This window comes from Panthera uncia, chromosome D4 (assembly GCF_023721935.1).
Source record: "Panthera uncia isolate 11264 chromosome D4, Puncia_PCG_1.0, whole genome shotgun sequence".
NCBI classification, from domain to species: Eukaryota; Metazoa; Chordata; class Mammalia; order Carnivora; family Felidae; genus Panthera; species Panthera uncia.
The window spans coordinates 80,016,747-80,035,018 of NC_064807.1; the positions used below are offsets into that span (position 1 = coordinate 80,016,747).

The 18,272-nt window shown below is 37.7% G+C and overlaps 1 protein-coding gene across 4 annotated transcripts in view; it reads left to right on the forward strand.

The window, feature by feature from the left end:
• The window catches only part of RABGAP1 (RAB GTPase activating protein 1), a 177,520-nt gene that overhangs the window by 121,323 nt on the left and 37,925 nt on the right, over positions 1-18,272 (forward strand). For all 4 annotated transcript variants that reach the window (XR_007457309.1, XM_049628522.1, XM_049628513.1 and 1 more), the window contains one exon: positions 15,848-15,961. Coding sequence is in view for 3 of the 4 variants with exons in the window: in XM_049628522.1 (XP_049484479.1) it covers positions 15,848-15,961 (114 nt within the window). In the remaining variant the exon portion in view is untranslated. The remainder of the gene's footprint in view (positions 1-15,847; positions 15,962-18,272) is intronic.

Below are 18,272 nucleotides of genomic sequence, written 5' to 3' on the forward strand. Positions count from 1 at the left end.
CTCATGTCAGAGTAAGTTACGATAGATCTGTCTATATGATGTGTCTGCATATAAGGCTCTTAAAGCAATGACACCAGATCCCTCTTAGCTCTTGTTATTGTTGTTTAATTATTTTTAAGTCTCTAAAAGTGAATTTGGCAAAAGGAAATAAGTGGCTCTGAACCTTACTGAGTGTCTACCATTTGTTGGACACTCTTCTAGGAGTTGTAGATGGCATGTGAGCAAAACAGAAATCTCTGCCCTTGTGAAGCTTCACATTCTAGTGAATCCTTTAAAATCTGTGAATAATCTTCTTAGAAAAGTACACACAAAACATTGCATGCAGTGTCAAAGAATTTATGGTAACCTGGGAGTCTGTTAAATCTCAGAAATCTCTAAGAATATCATGCATACCTTCTTTTTATTTTTCAGAATTCCTGTGTGAGGCATTCCTTAAGAGGGATACTGTATTTGTTTAAGAGACAAGATAATTGTTACTGTTTTCCTTAATCACCTTTTTTGGCTCTAACAAATCGGAAATGCTTAGAAATAACATGATCAATTGAAATAAAATCTCCAGGTTTTGCAGATTTTTGTAGGACCATCTTGGTCTTTTCCAGACACAGGAACCTCTGTTTTCATAGGCATAAAAGTCTTACTCTTTATTTTTTTCACTTAAGCAATTCTGCTGTTTCCAGAACATATGAAATGAAATTACAAATGATGAGAGTTTTGTGTAACGAAGAGAGAATGATTTTACCTCAAGGATGTTTTCAGTCCTCATTTATTCACTTGTAAACACAGCACCCCTTCAACTTCAGTTTTCTTCTTTGGGGTTTTTATCCTAGGGGATTTTAAAAATTAAGTCTTTAAAATCACTCTCACAAGCTATAGCTGACTTTTTAAGAGCAAAGTATAACCAAAAACAACTTTTTTTTTTTTAATTTCTGTGTAACATATTATAAAGATAGAACAAGGTATATAATAGATTTGAGTGGGGTTTGGGTGGTTTCCATTTTATTCTGTTTTCTTAAGTGTTGCATGATGACTTTTAACAAATCATTTATAACATTATAGGCTAGTCCTAAGAAGATCTAACTTTTTATTTAGGCAACAAGCTACTTTGGAAATAATAATCTTCCCTATGTTGGTTATTTCTCATGGCAGCCTTCCACTACATTTTCTTTGTTTGGGTACTTTCTTTTTCTTCCTGCCATTCTTAGCTTTCTATTTTTCAACTTGAGTTTACAAAGGGTGTGTATTCAAAGGGTTTCCGCCAGTTCCCAGTACCTTGTTAATCCTGAGAAGTTACCCAGTGGGCCAATTCTCACAGTAAGGTACAAAAATAGTTGTCCAGAAAAATTACAGAATGTGGTACCACTGTGATTTGAACTAATGGATGACTTTCAAACTTAGATGGAGAGAAAGAAACAGTACATGAGTATTATCATTTCCTTAGATTTTTTTTTCTGTAGAAATTATTTTAGAAGAACCTTAAATATTTAAGAAAGTAACACATCCTCACCATTGCTTTATATTTTGTACACTAAAAGGGCATAAGAGTTGGGGCCAAGAGAGAAATCATCTGTAAATCTGTCACATGAGCAGAGTCTCCTTGTGATTGCTGTTGAGCTTGTTTATACCCACAGTGTTCATTTCACCAGTTTTATTCCACATATTCAGTTCAGCTTTTTATTGAGTGCCTAATAAGTGCAGATCATTATTAGTATGTGAACTTTGGTAGCTTAACCCTTGCTAAGCCTAAGTTTCCATGTTGTATAAGGAGATAATGCCATTTTTTTCTTTTAATAAATTTTATATTTAAGAATGGTTTTAGGGGCACCTGGATGCCTCAGTTAAGGCACCAGTTCTTGATTTCAGCTCAGGTCATGATCTCATGGTTTGTGGACACCACAGAGCCTGCTTGGGATTCTCTCTCCCTCTCTCTCTGCCTCTTCCCCACTTGCATGCATGCACATGCACTCTCTCAAAAAAAGAAAGAATGGTTTTAGATTTACAGAAATATTGTGAAAATAGTACAGGATGTTTCCATATAACCTGCCCTCTTTCCTCTGTCATTAGCATCTTAACATTAGTATGGTATCTTTGTTACAGTTAATCAACCAATATTGATAGGTTAATATTGACCAAAATCTACACTTTATTTAGTTTTCCTTAATTTTTACCTAATGTCCTTTTTCTGTAGCAGATTCTATCCAGGATAGTATATTACATTTAGTCCTCATATCTCCTTAGGCACCTCTTGACTGTAACAGTGTTTCAGACTTGCTTGTTTTTGATGACTTTGATGATCTTAAGGAATACTGGTCAGGTATTTTATAGAATGCCCCTCAACTGGAATTTATCTGTTTCTCTCACAAGGTTATGAGTTTGGGGGAAGAAGAACACATAAGTTAAGTACCATTTCATCACCTCTTACCAAGGGTAGGGACTACCAACATGACTCCCCACTGTTGATGTTGACCTTGGATCATCTGGCTGAGGGCATGTCTGTCAGATTTCTTCACTGTTAAGTCACTTTTTTTCCCCTTTCCATACTGTATTCTTCCAAAGGAAGTCAACTATGCCTAGCCCAAACCAGAAATGGGGTTCCTCTAAGAGGGCAGCATGTCTGCGTAAGTTACTGGGAATTCTTCTGCGTAGGATATTTGTCTCATTTCCCCCATTTATTTATTCAGTCATTTATTTATATAAGTGTAGGTGACTCATGGGTGTTTATTTTATACTTTAGATTGTAATCCAGTACCACTTTCATTTATTTTGTTCAAATTGTTCTAGCTTTGGCCATTGGGAACTCTTTTATTTGGCTCTTCTTTCCCTTTGACATACTCCTCTTGTTGTGGATTTGTTTTCTTCATGGTCAGGGTACAGAGAAAGCACTTCCTTACGCTGTGGCACTTCTAGATGTTCTAGGTTCATCTTGTATATTTCCTGCCCCAGTCCTGGAATCAGCTATTTCTCTGAGGGGTCTTGGTTCCTTTTATTTGTAAATGGTGTTAGAAACCAAGATCCTGGCAGTAGATGTGCTCACTGCTACTGGATGTTAACTGCTTCCAGGCCCTCTCATCAACTGACAGAGTAAGGAAATATGCGTACGATAGTGCCTTTTGATCAGTCACCATGTGGGTTCAGCAAAAAATGCATAGGAATTAGTATGGGATAGAGTCAGTAAACTTCATTTGTAGTTCTTTGCAGCTTTAGATGCAGTTGTTAGTCATACATAGACTAGAGGAAGGACAAGTACATAAAAGACTATTCTAAAACAGCAGGGTATTTACTGTAAGGGCACTACTCATTAATGTTGTGTGTACATTGATTGGTATGCTTTTCTGGAGAACAAATTGGCAGTATAATTCACACTCTAAAACATGGGTTAAACTGGATCTTGTGGGGAACAAAGTGACTGTGGAAACTGTTTTTCCTTTAGGAATCGTGGTTTTACTTTACGGCCTTGTAGATAGCAAAAGAAGTAGAACAGCCTGAATATTCCAAAGTCAGAGATTTAGCATAATTATAGCATAGCCACGTGACAGATCATTGTACAGTAAAAAATGGCAGACGTGAAAGGATGATCATAACATTTTGCAGTTAGTAAAAATTAATTTTAAAAACAGTGTAAACTTTTATAACAACAATTACATAAAAAGTTAGGCATATACCTCCACCAAACATTAGTTACAGTTATATCTGAGTTATGAAATTATCTTTCATTTTTCTCATTTCCTCCCATTATAAGACAGCAAAAAATGTTTTATAAAAATAAGAAAACAAAAAGTTAGGTTTTTCCTTTTAAAGTGCAGTAAGGTGTATTGTTAATTTTGGGTTGTGTTTGGGCAACAGTCCCATTTGACAAGAGTATGAAGAGGGGAACTAAAAGAGATTTAGATTTTAGTATGAAGTGTTGATTCTTGGAATTTTTTAGTGAATACATTTTAAAAGAGCCGAAATATTAGGGGTACCTGGGTGGCTCAGTTGGTTAAGCATCTGACTCTTGATTTCTGTTCAGGTCATGGTCTCACAGTTGGTCAGTTTGAGCCCCGTGTCAGGCTCTGCACTGACAGCATGGTGCCTACTTGGGATTCTCGCTTCCTTCTCTCTCTTTCCCAAAATAAATAAACATTTAAAAAGTGCCAAAATTTTAGGGTATAATTTTTTTATTTTTTTAATGTTTATTTTTAAGAGAGAGCTACAGAGTGTGAGAAGGGGAGGGGCAGAGAGAGAGGGAGACAGAATCCAAAGCAGGCTCAAGGCTCCGAGCTGTCCGCACAGAGCCTGACATGGGGCTCGAACTCACCAGCTGTGAGATCATGAACTGACCCGAAGTCAGATGCTTAACCAACTGAGCTACCCAGGTGCTCCTAGAGTACAATTTTTAATTAAACTATTTCCAGCAGTGTGCATTGTATTCCATTATATAATTATACCATATTTTTTTGTCTTTTTCTATTGATGGATATTTGGGGTTATTATGAACATTCTTGGACTTTTTTTTCCTTGGATGTATATTTTTGGTTCTCCTGTGTAATACTGAGGAGGAGAATTGCTGGATCTGGGTAGATGTGTGTTTAACTTTACAAGTAACAGCTGCATAATTCACCAAAGTGGTTGGGTCATTTTACACCTCCTTCGCAACATTTGAGAGTTCCAGTTGTTTCATATCCTTACCAACATTTAGTATTGTCTTTTTATTTTAGCCAGTCTGGAATGTTTCAGTGCATATGTTTATGATTTCTGACCTGTACATATTGTTGGTATTGCTGATTGAAATGTAAGAAACAGGATGTCACTATAATTACAGGATTTCATTTAAACCTTTACTACTCTGGGGATACAGAAGCATACAGACTTTTGGAGAAGGCAGCAAACATTTTTAATGTTGATTATAACATGAAAAAGCGCATATGTTCAAAGGGATATACATTTCAAGTTATTGCAACTCGTTTGTGACAGAATGTCTGTAAAACATGAAATTAATCAACAGTATATTTAATATCATTACAAAATATTTAAAATCACTACAAAAGTCTTCTCTCTGGAGGCGCCTGGGTGGCTCAGCCGGTTAAGTGTCCGACTTCAGCTCAGGTCATGATCTCACAGTCCGTGGGTTCGAGTCCCACATCGGGCTCTGTGCTGACAGTTCAGAGCCTGGAGCCTGCTTCCAATTCTGTGTCTCCCTCTCTCTCTGCCCCTATCCTGCTCATGCTCTCTTTCTCTCAAAAATAAAATAAACATTAAAAAAAAAAGTCTTCTTTCTGTTCATATTGCCCATGAAAAATTACTGTAGTGTATATTTAGAGAAGGCCTTGGCAAACTGTGGCTTGGGAGGCAGATCCAGCATGCTTCTTGTTTTTGTAAATAAAGTGTTATTAGAATGCAGAAATGCGTGCTTATTTACGTATTATCTATGGCTACTTATACTCTACCAAGGGTAAATTTAATACCAGATGACCCAAAAGGCCAAAATTATTTGCTGTCTGGCTGTTAACAAAAAAAGTTTGCAAGATGTTAAGACTGCATAATCATATGATGCTCTAGTTTTCTTCTGGATATTAAAGCTGTTTTTCATAGGATGAAGTGGTGGAAACAAAACCAGTTGATGGGGGAAAAAAAACCCCATCTCTGCCATAGCTTTGATAATTTACAGGACACATCTCAACTGATAGTCGTTTTGCCATTCCCTGCTCTTTTAAGGTTTATATCTCAGCATGATTGTCTTACGTACCCTTGTAATATCTTATTCTCTGTAAATATTTATATTTGGTTAACTTTGGGTGTATTTGGTTAAACTTCATCAGTTTAACCATGAGTAGTATTACCCAATATGTATTGCACCAGAAAGTTCCTTGTTTCCGCTACATCTGTGCTTAACTCCTTAGAAGTAAAAGCACTGTGCATTATGTAAACCTTAATGTTATAAGCCCTTGGGTTTGGCTGTTTTGCAGCTCTTTGCTGTGTTCTCTTAGGAAGAAGTCATCTATAATATTACTGTGATTTGTTTTCAGAATCTTTTCAAAGTTAATGATTCTGACAGGAGCTTACCAGATTTGTCATTAGGTTAGAATTTCTTTATCATTTTTGTACAGCTTGGCTTCTGGCAAGTCAAATGGATGTATTCCCAAATTTTTCAGCATATTTCCTAAGACTAGATATTTTAAGTAAGTGGTTGACTAGATATTTTAAGTAAGTGGTTATCATTCTTGAAGACTTCAAATACAGCATGTGAATTTTCAGATTTACCTTCTGTAAAGGGCATATTACCCCTTAATTCTCTGATGACTCCCATGGTCAATGGGTGAAGGAAGCCAGATTGATGAGAACTGATCAATTATAGTATATTTTTAGTTTTGTGTTACTTTCCTTTCCTGTGTGCATTTGAATTTCCAAACCATAGCTCTCTGATAACTGTGTCAAGTTACCTTTATCACCAATCTATGACTAAAGTAACTGGCATAGTGTATTTTGAAGTTTTCTGTGTCCCTCTCAATTCTTCATTTAATTAATTTTTTTATGTTTGTTTGTTTATTTATTTTTTTGAAGGAGAGAGAGACAGAGCATGAGGGAGGAGGGGCAGAGAGAGGGGGAGACACAGAATCCAAAGGAGGCTCCAGGCTCTGAGCTGTCAGCACAGAGCCCGATGCGGGCCTCGAACCCGTAAACCATGATATCACCTGAGCTGAAGTCAGAGGCTTAACTGACTGAGCCACCCAGGCACCCCTCTTCATTTAATTTATTTAACCTTCATGCTGTGTTAAGCCACAGTCTGTCATTCTCAGAATGTTTCAGAACTTTCATTGTTGTTTCATAGAATTCCTTGGAGTAAATTCATCTAACATTTTCTTTAAAAGAATTCTCTTTAGAAGTAGAGACATAATTCAAGAATAGAATTAACAAATCCTTTTAGAATAATTTGTAGCTCATTCCAAATATAGGTCAATATCATGTCTGTTCATCATATCTGGAAAGCTTTGTCAATGTGAAATTCATCTTAGTCATTGTTTTAGTGTTTTCAGTCTCCTTTTTTTCTTTCAAGTCCCAAAATCTTCCAGAAACTGCATTAATGCTGCTTTGGTTAATCTTTCTTTAATACGTTGGAATTATAATTCTGATTTTCCAAATCCTTATTGATTAAATTACTTGTCTCAGAGTGTTCCAGAAAGTAGCCCTTCTTATCACTACATATTCTCTTTTGGCACATTTTGGCTGGCTATCTCATTGTGGTCTTAACCTTTTCATTTTCTTGCCATTTATATACTTTCTTTTATGAAGTGCCTGTTCAAATTTTTGTCAGTTTTATTAGGTTGTCTTTTTGCATTCTAGATGTATTTTAGTTTTTTTCACATATATGTACTGCTTGCCTATTTCTTTTTTAATTGGCATGTTGTATTGTATTCTTTTTAGATTAAGTTTTTATTTCAATTTCAGTGTGGTTAACACACAGTGTATTAGTTTCAAGTGTACAATATAGTAATCCAGCAATTCTTTCCATTACTCAGTGCCCATCATGATAAGTGTTCTCTTAATCTCCATCACCTATTTCACCCATCTGCCCCTCTGACCTCCCCTCTGGTCACCATCAGTTTGTTCTCTGTAGTTAGTCTGTTTCTTGGCTTGTCTCTCTTTGGTTATCCTTTGCTTGTTTATGTTGTTTCTTAAATTCCACATATGAGTAAAATCTTATGGTATTTGTCTTTCTCTGACTTATTTTGCTTAACATTATACTCTAGCTCCATCCATGTTGTTGCAAATGTCAAGATTTCATTCTTTTTTATGGCTGAATAATATTCCTCTGTGTGTGTGTGTGTGTGTGTGTGTGTGTGTGCGCACGCGCATGTGTTCACCATATATATATATATACACACACACACACACACACGCGCGCGCGCACACACACACACACATACACACACACCATACCTTCTTGATCCATTCATCTGTCAATAGACCCTTGGGCTGCTTCCATTATTTGACTATTGTAGATAATGCTGCAGTACACATAGGAGTGCATGTATCCCTTTGAATTAGTGTTCTTGTAATCGGGGGGGTAAATGCCTAGTAGTGTGATTTCTGGATGGTAGGGTAATTCTGTTTTTTTTTTTTTTAATGTTTATTTATTTATTTTGAGAGAGAGAGAAAGAGAGAGAAAGGGAAAGAGAGAATCCCAAGCAGGCTTCACACCCAGCACAGAGCCCAACACGGGGCTTGATCCTACAACCATGAGATCATGACCTGAGCTGAAATCAAGAGTCAGATACTTAACCGACTGAGCCATCCAGGTACCCTGAGTAGTTCTATTTTTAACTGTTGTTTTCTACAGTGCCTCCACCAGTTTGCATTCCCACCAATAGTACACAAGGGTTCCTTTTTCTCCACATCCTCACCAACAGTTGTTTCTTGTATTTAAAAAAAAAAAAAATTATTTTTTATTATGCCTATATGCCAGGCAAGGTCTTGGTACTTTGCATGAATTCATACTGAAAGTAGCTACTATTTTATCTCCCATTTTTTTTTTTTAATGTTTATTTATTTTGAGAGACAGCATGAGCAGGAGAGAGGCAGCGAGAGAAGGAGACACAAAACTGAAGCAAGCTCCAGGCTCCAAGCTGTCAGCACAGGGCCCAATGTGGGGCTCACACCCATGAACAATGAGATCATGACCTGAGCCAAAGTCAGACACTTAACCAACTGAGCCACCCAGGCGTTCTTTTTTTAAATTTTAGCCATTCTGACAAGTATGTGGTCATATCTCATTGTAGTTTTGGGTTTTTTTTTTAAAAATGTATTTATTTAAGTAATCTCTATATCCAACGTGGGGCTCGATCTCATGACCCCCAAGATCAAGAGTCACATGCTTTTCTGACTAAGCCATCCAGGCACCACTCTCATTGTAGTTTTGATTTGCATTTCCCTGATGATGAGCATCTTTTCACATGTCTGTTAGCCATCTGTATGTCTTCTTTGGAGAAACGTCTGTTCATGTCTCCTGCCCATTTTTTTAAAACTTTTTTAAAATGTTGATTCATTTTTGAGAGAGGGAGGGGTAGAGAGAGAGACACACACACAGAATCCGAAGCAGGCTCCAGGCTCTGAGCTGTCACACAGAGCCCGACGTGGGTCTCAAACTCATGAACCGTGAGATCATGACCTGAACCGAAATCAGATGCTTAACTGACTGAGCCACTCAGGGGCCCTGAGCTGTCACACAGAGCCCGACGTGGGTCTCGAACTCATGAACCGTGAGATCATGACCTGAGCTGAAGTCAGATGCTTAACCGACAGAGCCACTCAGGGGCCCCTGCCCATTTTTTTTTTTAATGTTTGTTTATTTTTGAGAGAGAAAGGCAGAGAGAGAGAGAGAGAGAGAGAGAGAGAGACAGACAGCAAGCGGGGGAAGGGCAGAGAGAGAAGGACAGAGGATCTGAAGTGGGCCCTGTGCTGACCAGCAGCAAGCCCAGTGTGGGGCTTAGACTCACCGTAAGATTGTGACCTGTACTAAAGCCAGGTGCTCAACTCACTGAGCCACCCAGGTGTCTCCTGCCCATTTTTAATTTTTTATTCATTTTTTTGAGTGTTGAGTCATATCAGTTCTTTTATTTATGTATGTATTTATTTAAATCCAAATTAACATATAGTGTCATAATTCAGGAGAATTTAGTGATTCATCACTTCCATATAATACCCAGTGCTTTGCCCAACAAGTGCCCTTCTTTTTTTATTTTTTTTAATGTTTATTTATTTTTGAGAGAGACAGAGACAGAATGCTAGTGGGTTAGGGGGAGAGAGAGGGAGACACAGAATCTGAAGCAGGCTCCAGGCTCCAAGCTGTCAGCACAGAGACCGATGCAGGGCTCGAACTCACAAGCTGTGAGATTGTGACCTGAGCTGAAGTCGGACGCTCAACCGACTGAGCTACCCAGGTGCCCCAACAAGTGCCCTTCTTAATGTCTGTCACCAATGTAGCCCATCCCCCCACCCAATACCCCTCCAGCAACCCTCAGTTTGGTCTCTGTATTTAAGAGTCTCTTACGGTTTACCTCCCTCTCTGTATTTATCTGTTTTGTTTCTTAAATTCCAAAATCATATGATATTTGTCTTTCTCTGACGTATCAGTACTTTATATATTTGGATATTAACCCTTTATCGGATATGTTATTTACAAATATCTTCTCCCATTCAGTAGGTTGTCTTTTGTTTTGTTGATTGTTTCCTTCACTGTGCAAAAGGTTTTTATTTTGGTGTAGTCCCAATAGTTTATGTTTGCTTTTATTTCCCTTGCCTTGGGAGACATACCTAGAAAAACATTGCTATGGCCAATATCATAGAAATTACTGCCTGTGCTTTCTTCTAGGATTTTTATTGTTTCAGGTCTCATATTTAGGTCCTTGATCTATTTTGAGTTTATTTTTGTATATGGTATAAGAAAGTGGTCTAGATTCATTCTTTTGCATATTGCTCTCCAGTTTTCCCAATACCATTTTTTGAAGAGGAGACAGTCTTTTTCCCATTGTATGTACATTCCTCCTTTGTCAAGGATTAATTGACCATATAGTTATGGGTTTATTTCTGGATTTTCATTTTGTTCCATTGATCTATGTGTCTGTTGGTGTGCCAGTACCATACTGTCTCAATGATTATAGCTTTGTGGTATAATTTGACATCTAGAAATGCGATACCTCTAGTTTTGTTTTCTTTTTCAAGATTGCCTTGGCTATTTGGGGTCTTTTGTGGTTTCATACAAGTTTTAGGATTATTTGTTCTAGTTCTGTTGAAAGTGCTGTTGGTATTTTGATAGGAATTGCATTAAGCCTGCAGATTGATTTGGGCAGTATAGACATTTTTACAATTTGTTCTTCCAGTCCATGAGCATGGGATGTCTTTCATTTCTTTTTTAAGTTTATTTATTCATCTTGAGAAAGAGCGTGCATGCAAGCTGGGAGAGGCAGAGAGAGAGGGAGGGAGAGAATCCCAAGCAGGGGCTTGGGACGCAGGGCTCAATCCCACAAACCACGAGATCATGACCTGAGCCAAAACCAAGAGTCAGATGCTCAACTGACTAAGCCACCCTGGCACTCTGTTTCTTTGTGTCATCTTCAGTTTCTTTCATCACTGTTTTATAGGTATTTTATTATTTTTGGTGCAATGTTAATGGGACTGTTTTCTTAATTTCTCTTTCTGCTGCTTCATTATTAGTGTGTAGAAGTGCAACAAATCTCTGTACATTGATTTTTGTGTCCTGAAACTTTACTGAATTCACTTATCAGTTCTAGTAGTTTTTTGCTGGAATCTTTGGGATTTTTCTATATATAAAATCATGTCATCTGCAAATAGTAAAAGTGTTAATTCTTCCTTGCCAGTTTGGATGTTAATGGCATATTTTATAAGAAAATTTTAATTAAATCCAGTTTATTGCGTTTTTTTTCTCTTGATGATGCTAGAGGTAAGGTAAGTTTCTGTCATGCTGCAGTTTTAGAACTGAGACTGAGACTGTTTATAGTCAGTCCTTTGTTGCTTATTTGAGCTATTCATGAGATAGAGACTTACTAACGGTAAAGATTTCTTAATTCCCTATATGCCTATGGTTCTCTCTGCATTGCTGTTTCACATTGTGTGAGTTTGGTAAAATTAAAACTGAGTTCAAGAGATTTCATATATCCTAGGCTGAAAAAAAAAATCCTTAATCCACAATAATATAGCTTATATTTCTGATATAGACCCCCTTTCCTTCTCATTTCTCTTAATAATTGTAGGATGATTCAACTTATTTTGCATTTTGGACTAAAAGATTCAAAGTCTTCACTCTGTTTTACTTTCCATGACTGGTATTTTCTGTTGCCTGCCTTTTACACAAGGAAGTTACAAATGAACCAATCATTTCGGCATTCTTGGTTTTTTTCAGATGTTTAGTTGGAATGTCTTTGAAATTATCCAGTTAGTAAGGTTCTTTCCTGACTTAGTTTGTTCCTCATTCACATGGATCTTGAATTAAACACTAAGCATTAGAGATCCTGGTGTAGGTAGGGCTGTAGACCACATGAGTGTTGCCATTGCTCAGTCCTAAAGGAGAGTTTGGACTCAGGGCTCCTGGGTGGCTGAGTCTGTGAAGCGTCCGACTTCGGCTCCGGTCATGGTCTCGTGGTTTGTGAGTTCAAGCCCCATGTCAGGCTCTGTGCTGAGGAGCCTGACGCCTGCTTCAGATTCTGTGTCTCTCTGCTCCTCCCCTGCTTGTGCACTCTCTCGCTCTCTCAAAAATATTTTTAAAAAATTTGTTAAAAAGAAGAGTGTGGAAATTATTAGGTATATTTATCAAGCTTTGACTGACTGTATGCTCTGCATTATGCTAATCTCTGTGGAAAATCTAAAACCAAATCACAATCTCTATACCTATGTGAATAGTTTTATAGGGGGGATAAGGTACACAAAAATAAAAATATATATTTTAGGTACCGTGTGTGTGTGTGTGTGTGTGTGTATTTCACATATCACTGGTGAGTGTACATGTGTGGGTTCAGAGGAGAGCCCCAGCACTCAGCAGTGCTGGATGGAGATTGCTTCCTTTCACTTTTATCAAGTCTTTTCTATGTACATGTCAGACACTGATAGAAGTTGTTCATCTAAGAAACTGAGCCAACCTTCAAACTCAGCTATGTGTGCCTCTAAGCTATACCCCTGTTTTAAGATCTTTAGGTTAATATGGATTTACATCATTTTTATCATTTAGCTGTATATTTACCTAAAGTAGGATTCTTCTTAATCTGAAGAGTTTGAATCATCTTGGGTCTCTTTCATTTGTGTGGGTGTCCTTTTTTATTTTTCCATTTAAAATCAACCTTGTAATTTATACACAGTAAAATACACAAATTTTAAGTGAATGATTAAATACATTTTAACTACCACCATAGATGTAATGGGTAATATTTCCATATTCAAACTTCCAAAAGTTCTTTCATGTCTCTTAATAATCAGTTTTCTCCTTTTAACTCTAGCCTCTTCAAAACACTGATCTACTTTCTATAATGTACAATTTTACCTTTTTTTAGAATTTCATACACTTGGAATTAATGGAAAATAATCTTTTGTGTCTGGCTCCTCTCAGTTACAAAATGCTTTTGAAGATCCATTCATGTTGCACGTATGGGTTTTTTTTTGTTTTCCTGAGTAGTATTCCACTATCTGGATTGTACCACAAATTATTTATCCATTTACCCATTGGAGCACATGTGTGTTGTTTCCAGTTTGGGCTAATATGAATAAAGTTGCCATGAACATTCAAGGTCAAGTCTTTGCATGTATTCATATTTTCATCTCTCTTGGAGAAATACCTAGGAGTAGAATCACTGAATTAAATGGGAAGTATATGTTTAACTTTATATGACCCTCCAGACTGTTTCTAAAATATTTGTACCATTTTGCATTCCCACCAGCAAATTTTGGGAGTTCCGGTTATTTCACACCCTTTGCCAGTACTTGGTATCTTGGTTCTTTTTAATTTTAGCATTTAGTAGGTATGTAGTAGGATCTCTTTGTAGTTTCAGTCTATATTGTTCTAATGATGAGTGATGCTGAAGTTTTGTCATGTGCTTATTCACCATCTGTATGCCTTCTTTTGTGAAGTATCTCTTCAATCTTATACCACCATACCCCGTTTTTATTTATTTATTTTTTTACGTTTATTTATTTTGAGAGAAGATAGAACACACGAGCAAGGGAGGGGCAAAGAGAGAGACGGGGAGAGAGAGAATCCCAGGCAGGCTTCGCACTGATAGTACAGAGCCCGATATAGGGTTCAAGCTCACAAAGAACCGTGAGATCAAGAGCTGGATGGTTAACCTCAACTGAGCCACTCAGGTGCCCACCATTCCCCCTTTTTAAAGCCAGTTGTTTTTGCCTCTTTATCTTTTTTCAAAGTTTTATATTCTGGATACAACACCATTATCAGATTTTATAGGCATTTTGTCCTGGTCAGGTTTACATTTTCAGGTTCTTAACAGTGGCCTTTTTTTTTTTTTAATTTTTTTTTTTTTAACGTTTCATTTATTTTTGAGACAGAGAGAGACAGAGCATGAACAGGGGAGGGGCAGAGAGAGAGGGAGACACAGAATCTGAAGCGGGCTCCAGGGTCTGAGCTGTCAGCACAGAGCCCAACGCGGGGCTCGAACTCACAGACTGCGAGATCGTGACCTGAGCCAAAGTTGGCCGCTTAACCGACTGAGCCACCCAGGCGACCCAACAGTGGCCTTTTTTGAATAGTACAGCTTTAACGTTTTGATGAAGTCCAGTTTATCACTTTTTATTTCATGATTCATGACTCTAGATAGCTCTGCAGATCTCTTTCTTTTCAGCTTTTCCTATCCAGTAGACTGATCTACAAACTCTAGCTGCTTTGCCCTCTCCATATTCTTTTTATTCAACTCAGGGAGACACTCCCCACCCAGCTCTGTTTCAGGTTGCTCTCTGTGTGCTGCAGCCTGGAAGCTGCCACTAGACAATAACTACTGTAGTCTCAGGTCTCACCTTGGGTTTTGTCCTTTTGTCAGGGAGCAGCATGGTTCTGAGTTGCCTTAACTGCTAATAACATATTAAAAACTAGTAGTATACCAGTAAAGGTCTTTAGAAAAGCAGTTTGGCAATGTCTTTGAAAGTTTAAATAGTTTACTTGTTAAAAAAAGAGCATAGGCTTTAAAGTTAGTCGATGGAGTTTGGGGGCATAAGAATGATAGTGTACAAACTTGTACTGAGTAGTAAATAAACCATTGAGACCTGATGAACAGTATAATGAATATATTATGTAATGTAATAAATATGGATACAATGACAATCATATTACAGTATATAAATGTATCACAGTAACACACTGTACACCTTAAATTTATACAGTGTTACATGTCAAACTTGTTCAATAAAATTTTTAAATGTAAAGTTCAAATCCCACAACTGTAAAATACTTATGGCCCTAGGAACATGATTACCTAAAAGACTGGAGAAATTACTGGACAAGAGAAGAATATCACTTTGATTTTTCATCTTGAAACAGGAGTATCAGGCTCTTGGATTGTATGCTGAATATGATGTAGTCTCACCAAGGAGAAGCAAGTCTATTGTCTTATGAAAACAATGCATTGTTAAAATAGAAGGTCATGTTTCTTAGCTGTAGTTCTTTAGCATGTGAGCAAATAAAATTTAACAAGGGGAATTTATTAGAAATACCTGGATACTTGCTATGTGGTATGAAGGTTTGCTGATATTATTGACATATATTTAGTTTTCTCCACTGGCAAAAGAAAGGATATTTTCCCATAGCCTACTTGAATCCCTTGACATTTGCTGGTCTAGTTTCCTATTGAGTAGACTCTTGGGTGCATTTTTATGCCATTTGCCCTTAGGATAAACCCCAATTAAGGGACTTCTCTTTTCCTTTTGAGAACCTGGCACATGGGCTTCATGCCAAAGGATCATTTAAAGCAGCAGTTTTTGTACCCAGTTTTTCTAGTGGGAGCATTTTACCTCCTTTTGAGATTAGCTTGAATATTTTCCTATAGGAAGTCCATTTTGATTACATTTTCTCTCTTACAATAGAAAGGTCAGCAGCTGTACTTCCTTGCAACAGAAATGGAGTATACTTGAGGTATATACAGTAAGCAGGTTGCTTTTCTTCCATATTGTTTTTCTTAATATTTGATTTTGCTTTTGCTTGAACAGTTGGTGCCTGAAGATGTAGTAACTCTGGGCATGCATATGTGTATGTATGTCCCTGCAGTATTTTAAAGCATGTAAATGAGAAGACCTTGTTATATAAACTCACACAAGTACGTACATGATTGGTTACTAAACCTCTTTCCTAATGTTTCCACAGGAGTCTCCCCAGGACAGTGCCATCACCCGGGATATTAACCGGACATTCCCAGCCCATGACTATTTTAAGGACACAGGAGGAGATGGACAAGATTCCTTATATAAAATATGCAAGGTATCTCATATCCAGAAAAAAACCTCGGTTTTGAATGGTCATTCTGGTTCTTTGAAATTACACAAAAGATAACTACAAAGTGTAATTTGCATTTGGTATTTAAGAAGGCAAAAAAGAAGAGAGTAGACTTTCTGAAATTGTGTTGTTACTTTTTAATTTTACGCTCATAATGAACAGGAAGTCAATTAGAAACACAATGGTTAGGTTTCTTTTACCCTTTCAATCAGGACTTTCAGATGACAGTCCCCTGGCTCCACATTTAAATTTTTGGCAGTGGGTTTTATGTTAAGAGATTCTGCGTCCTGTAACACTGCAAACTCCTTTTTGGTATTCACATTATAAATTACGAACTTGGCACCTAGGACCTATCCAACAGTGGGAAGTGCTGATGCCTATCGAGGTGGACTTTTAGCACTGCAGCATAATAAATGGTGGGAAATACTGATGTCTGTCAAAAAGTCTGTACCGGAAAGCTGTAAAGGAAGTGTTCAATTTCAGCAATCCATTTTCCAGAATATTTTGGTACTTCAGAGCCATAAGGCTAAAAGAGGACCTAGGACCAGAGTTCTTCAACCTTCCTCTGCCCTTAGAACTAGTCTTTAGTCTCCACCCACGCCCCCTCCCCCGCCCCCCAAATTAATTAAATACCTAGTTAGCATCTACCATGTAGGAAATACAGATGGGGCATGGGACATAATCCTTAAGGAACTTACTATATATTACTGATTGAGAAAGTACAACTAACAAGTTTTAGGACAGGCTAACAATAAAAGACAGGTTTTCCAGTGATAAACTAGATGCTTCAAACTATAAGGGGAGTTAGATTTAGAGAAATGTTTTTTGGGTTTAATTTTAATTTCCCCAAAGTTGTCCTTTCTTTTGTAATATTCTTCTCTGATCATTCTTTTTTAGCCCCTTCTCAGTTGTGCTTCCCCGTAAGCAGCCATCCAGCTATGCCTCATCTTACTGCAAAATTTCCCATAAAGAACCCTGTGCCCACTGCTTCTGATCCCCGACCTCCTTATCTCACTGCACTCTAGTTTCCGTCTCATAGTGTTCTTCCTTGCAATTCTCTTTGCTCTTGACCTCTCTCGCCCTCTTGGTTTTGCTCTCCCTTCTCTCACAACATTGCTAACTCCCTTTTGATTTCTTTTCTCTCTCTACCTGCCCCTAAAACAGAGGCCTTCCCCTAGGTGCTCAGTCAGTAGTTCCTGTAGCTCTACCCTGTCTCCCTGGGTGACTCTTTCCACCCCCAGAGCTTCAGCTATCACCACTGCACAGATGTTCCCAAATCCACATTCTCTCAAGGCCTGAACTTCTAGCTGCCAGTTGTTCTTCATGTAAAAGTCTGTTAAGTACATCAAACAAAAATGTCTAAAAATAGAGTTCATTTAAAAACATGTTTTATTATAAGAATTTTCAGATATAAAAGTTGAATACAAATATAAAATTTGTATACATCCTCCACCAGATTTAATGTTTATGAACATATTGCCACAGTTGCTTCATCTATCCCTTTTTTTCCTGAAGTACTTCAAAGCAAATATCAGATATCATGATCCTAAATTCTTCACTATGCATCTCAAAATATAAGATCATTATTCATCTGTAGCTTCCATCATTATTGATCAATACCATCCAGTATCTGCCATATTCAGATTTCCCTAAATGTCCTCATACATTTGGTTAGAATCAGAATCCAGTGATATCCATATGTTTAGTTGTTACGGCTCTTTTAATTAGAAACCATCTTCCTTTTTCCCTCCATGCCATTATCATGCTGAAGATACAGTCATTTCTCTGTTAGTTTTCAGATCTTTCCTTTGGCCACATTGAGTTTGATAAGATTGATGTCTGGGGCTCCTGGGTAGCTCAGTTGGTTAAGCATCCAACTTCAGCTCAGGTCATGATTTCATGGTTTGTGAGTTCGAGCCCCAAGTCAAGCTCTGTGCTGACAGCTCCAAGTCTGGAGCCTGCTTCAGATTGTGTGTGTCTCTCTCTGTCTGCCCCTCCCCCACTCCTGCTCTGTCTCTCAAAAATGATAGGATTGATGTCTCTTATAGCTATACTTCCCTTTCTGAACATTTGTTTATTTTGAGAGAGAGAAAAAAATGCACACATGCAAATGGGGGAGGGGCAGAGAGAGAGGAAGAGAGACTCTCAAGCTGGCTCCGTTCTATCAGCACAGAGCCTGATACTGAACTCGATCCCACCTACTGTGAGATCATAACCTGAGCTGAAGTCAAGAGTTGGTTGCTTAACCGACTGAGCCACCCAGGCACCACTTTACTTCCCTTTCTAATCACTGCCT